This window comes from Lolium perenne, chromosome 2 (assembly GCF_019359855.2).
Source record: "Lolium perenne isolate Kyuss_39 chromosome 2, Kyuss_2.0, whole genome shotgun sequence".
NCBI lineage: Eukaryota > Viridiplantae > Streptophyta > Magnoliopsida > Poales > Poaceae > Lolium > Lolium perenne.
This window is the reverse complement of record NC_067245.2, coordinates 223215310-223217708: the sequence shown is the minus strand read 5'-3', so window position 1 is coordinate 223217708 and position 2399 is coordinate 223215310. Positions and strand designations below refer to the sequence as shown.

Here is a 2399-nt window from a genome sequence, read left to right as displayed (position 1 = left end):
CTAAAGATCAAGTTGCAGATCAAGTTGAAGATATCTTCATCAAACCTCTTTCATTGCTGTTGTTTGAGCAGTGTAGACGCAATATCAATCTTTTGTCACCGGTTAAAACTGAGGGAGGATGATAGAATGCGTGTTTGTCTAGTATACGTATAGGTAACTTGTATTGTAATCTATGTTGTATCCTTGTCTATATAATGAAAGAGGAGAGAGCCAGCCGAACATGGTGTGCAACCAAACCAATCTATTCCGCATTTTCAAGCACACAAAAACTACAGAGCCACATGGAGGCTCCCGCGGGCAAAGCTGCATGCAGCAAGCACATCGTCCTGGTGCACGGCGCATGCCACGGCGGCTGGTCCTGGTACAAGGTGGCCACGAGGCTCAGGTCAGCCGGCCACCGCGTCAGCACACCTGACCTCGCGGCGTCGGGCATCGACCCCAGGCCGCTGCGCGAGGTGCCGACGTTCCGCGACTACAGCAAGCCGCTGCTGGACCTCCTGGAGTCCCTCCCTGCCGAGGAGAAGGTCGTGCTCGTCGGTCACAGTCTCGGCGGCCTGAGCATCGCCCTGGCCTCTGAGCTGTTCCCGGAGAAGGTCGCCGCCGCGGTGTTCGTCACCGCCTTCATGCCGGACCACAGCTCGCCGCCGTCGTACGTGCTTGAAAAGGTACATACAGCGTGACATTATGATATCTGCATTTTTTCGATGGAGGTGTTCTCCCCCATTTCGAAAAACATATCTGTAGAGGTTCTCCATGTCCATGATCTGTCTAGCAGTAGCAGTATTCCGATACTACCCAGTTTGCTTGTCCTTTTCTTGTCTGGGAGTATAAATTCGGACGCAGGAACAAGTATCTTCACGGTCCGTAACAACACCAGCTTGATCATATCCCAAACTGTCTACTTTTTGTACTTCCTTTGTTCGTAAAAGGATGTCACTATTTATTGTGTAGATAAATTTAAACTTACACAAACCTCTGATATTTTTTATAGACAGAGGAAGTACTTGTGATTACTGAATGATTGATTGATCTATTTTTTTCTCTCTAAAAAGTTCGTGGAGGGGAGGACGGCCGAGGACTGGATGGACACGGAGTTCAAGCCTCAAGATCCTGACGGCAAGCTGCCTATTTCCATGCTGTTCGGTCCGCTGGTCACACGAGCAAAATTGTATCAGCTGTGCTCGCCGGAGGTACCCGTTGCTTTGTTATCTATACACCTATTTGAGCATCAGTTGACTAGAACATAGCATATAAGAATCGATCAGATGTTCCTCCTAATCTGTACACTGAGATTATTCACCAAAAAGAGAGTTTTGGAAATTCTGTGATGTACTTTTATAGAGTTCTTATACTACCACAAATGAGACGTTCCTTGTACCAATTCTCATGGCAGGACCTAACGCTCGGAAGATCACTGATGAGAGTGAGTTCGATGTTCCTGGACGACCTGAGACTACAGCAGCCGTACAGCGAGGCTCGCTACGGGTCGGTGCGTAAGGTGTTCATCGTCTGCAAGGACGACCTCGCCATTGACGAGGGTTTCCAGAGGTGGATGATAGAAAACTACCCCGTCGATAAGGTGATGGAAATAGACGGCGCAGACCACTTGGCGTTGTTCTCGACACCGGCTGAGCTCGCTAGCTGTCTCGCTGACATCGCGGAAAAGTATGCTTGATGCTGGTGTGGCCGTACGTTGCTTGCTGATCTATTGGTTTGGCGTTGACATTTGTGATTAGTCCCGTTCATTATGTATTCCGTGGATTTTATTGCAATCAATTTAGACGGATGATCTTTCGACGTCGTGGCGTGACTTGTCGCTGTCTCATAATGTAGGTAAGTGTCGCCGTGGTGTGACATGTTGCTGTGCAGCAGTATCAAGATAAATGTGGATGGGTATCTACGTTCACACATAATATAATCGTTGTCAACACCGACCCGGACGAATGAAACCTAGGTGCGCGCGCACCCATTTACGAAAAGTTCAAAAAAAATGCTATTTAAAATTTTCAAAAAAAATGTGAAGTAAAGTTTTGCATGTACATATTATGTTGATACTTACTCGTGTGAGTTTCACGAAAAAATACCATTGTGTGTGCATAAAAATGACAAAATATCCAAATGAGAATAGTGATACTTACCGTATATAAACGTTGATCTCTTCCACGCGCCCGGCTTTCTCACCGGCGGCAGGCGGACTGAATGGTGGAGCATATGCGTCAGGATCCAGGGGGTTTCGTCCAAGCCGCGCTGGAGCGGGAACACGCTCTGCCATAGAAGTTATACCGCAAAATTATGATCCTGCAGGCGAGGCTCCGCGCCACCGGAGGAGCGAGTCCTGGTGGCGGAGTTGCCGCCGGAGGTACCCGTAGCGGATCTGCACCAACATCCAATATCTTCAG

At 48.3% G+C, this 2399-nt stretch overlaps 1 protein-coding gene across 1 annotated transcript; it reads left to right on the top strand.

Moving 5' to 3' along the window:
* The first annotated feature begins 205 nt into the window (after positions 1 to 205).
* LOC127335007 (salicylic acid-binding protein 2) lies at positions 206 to 1797 on the top strand. The gene is made up of 3 exons (XM_051361585.2): positions 206 to 665; positions 1053 to 1190; positions 1394 to 1797. Exons 1-3 carry the CDS (start codon positions 282 to 284, stop codon positions 1673 to 1675), a joined length of 804 nt encoding a protein of 267 aa, XP_051217545.1. The 5' UTR covers positions 206 to 281; the 3' UTR covers positions 1676 to 1797.
* Positions 1798 to 2399: the final 602 nt, after the last annotated feature.

Bases quoted from the DNA above. Each gene is read 5' to 3' on its own strand.
- LOC127335007 (XM_051361585.2), top strand. From the start codon at position 282: ATGGAGGCTCCCGCGGGCAAAGCTGCATGCAGCAAGCACATCGTCCTG. The intron at 666-1,052 runs GTACATACAGCG...CTCTCTAAAAAG, and splicing joins CGTCGTACGTGCTTGAAAAG to TTCGTGGAGGGGAGGACGGC. The intron at 1,191-1,393 runs GTACCCGTTGCT...TTCTCATGGCAG, and splicing joins ATCAGCTGTGCTCGCCGGAG to GACCTAACGCTCGGAAGATC.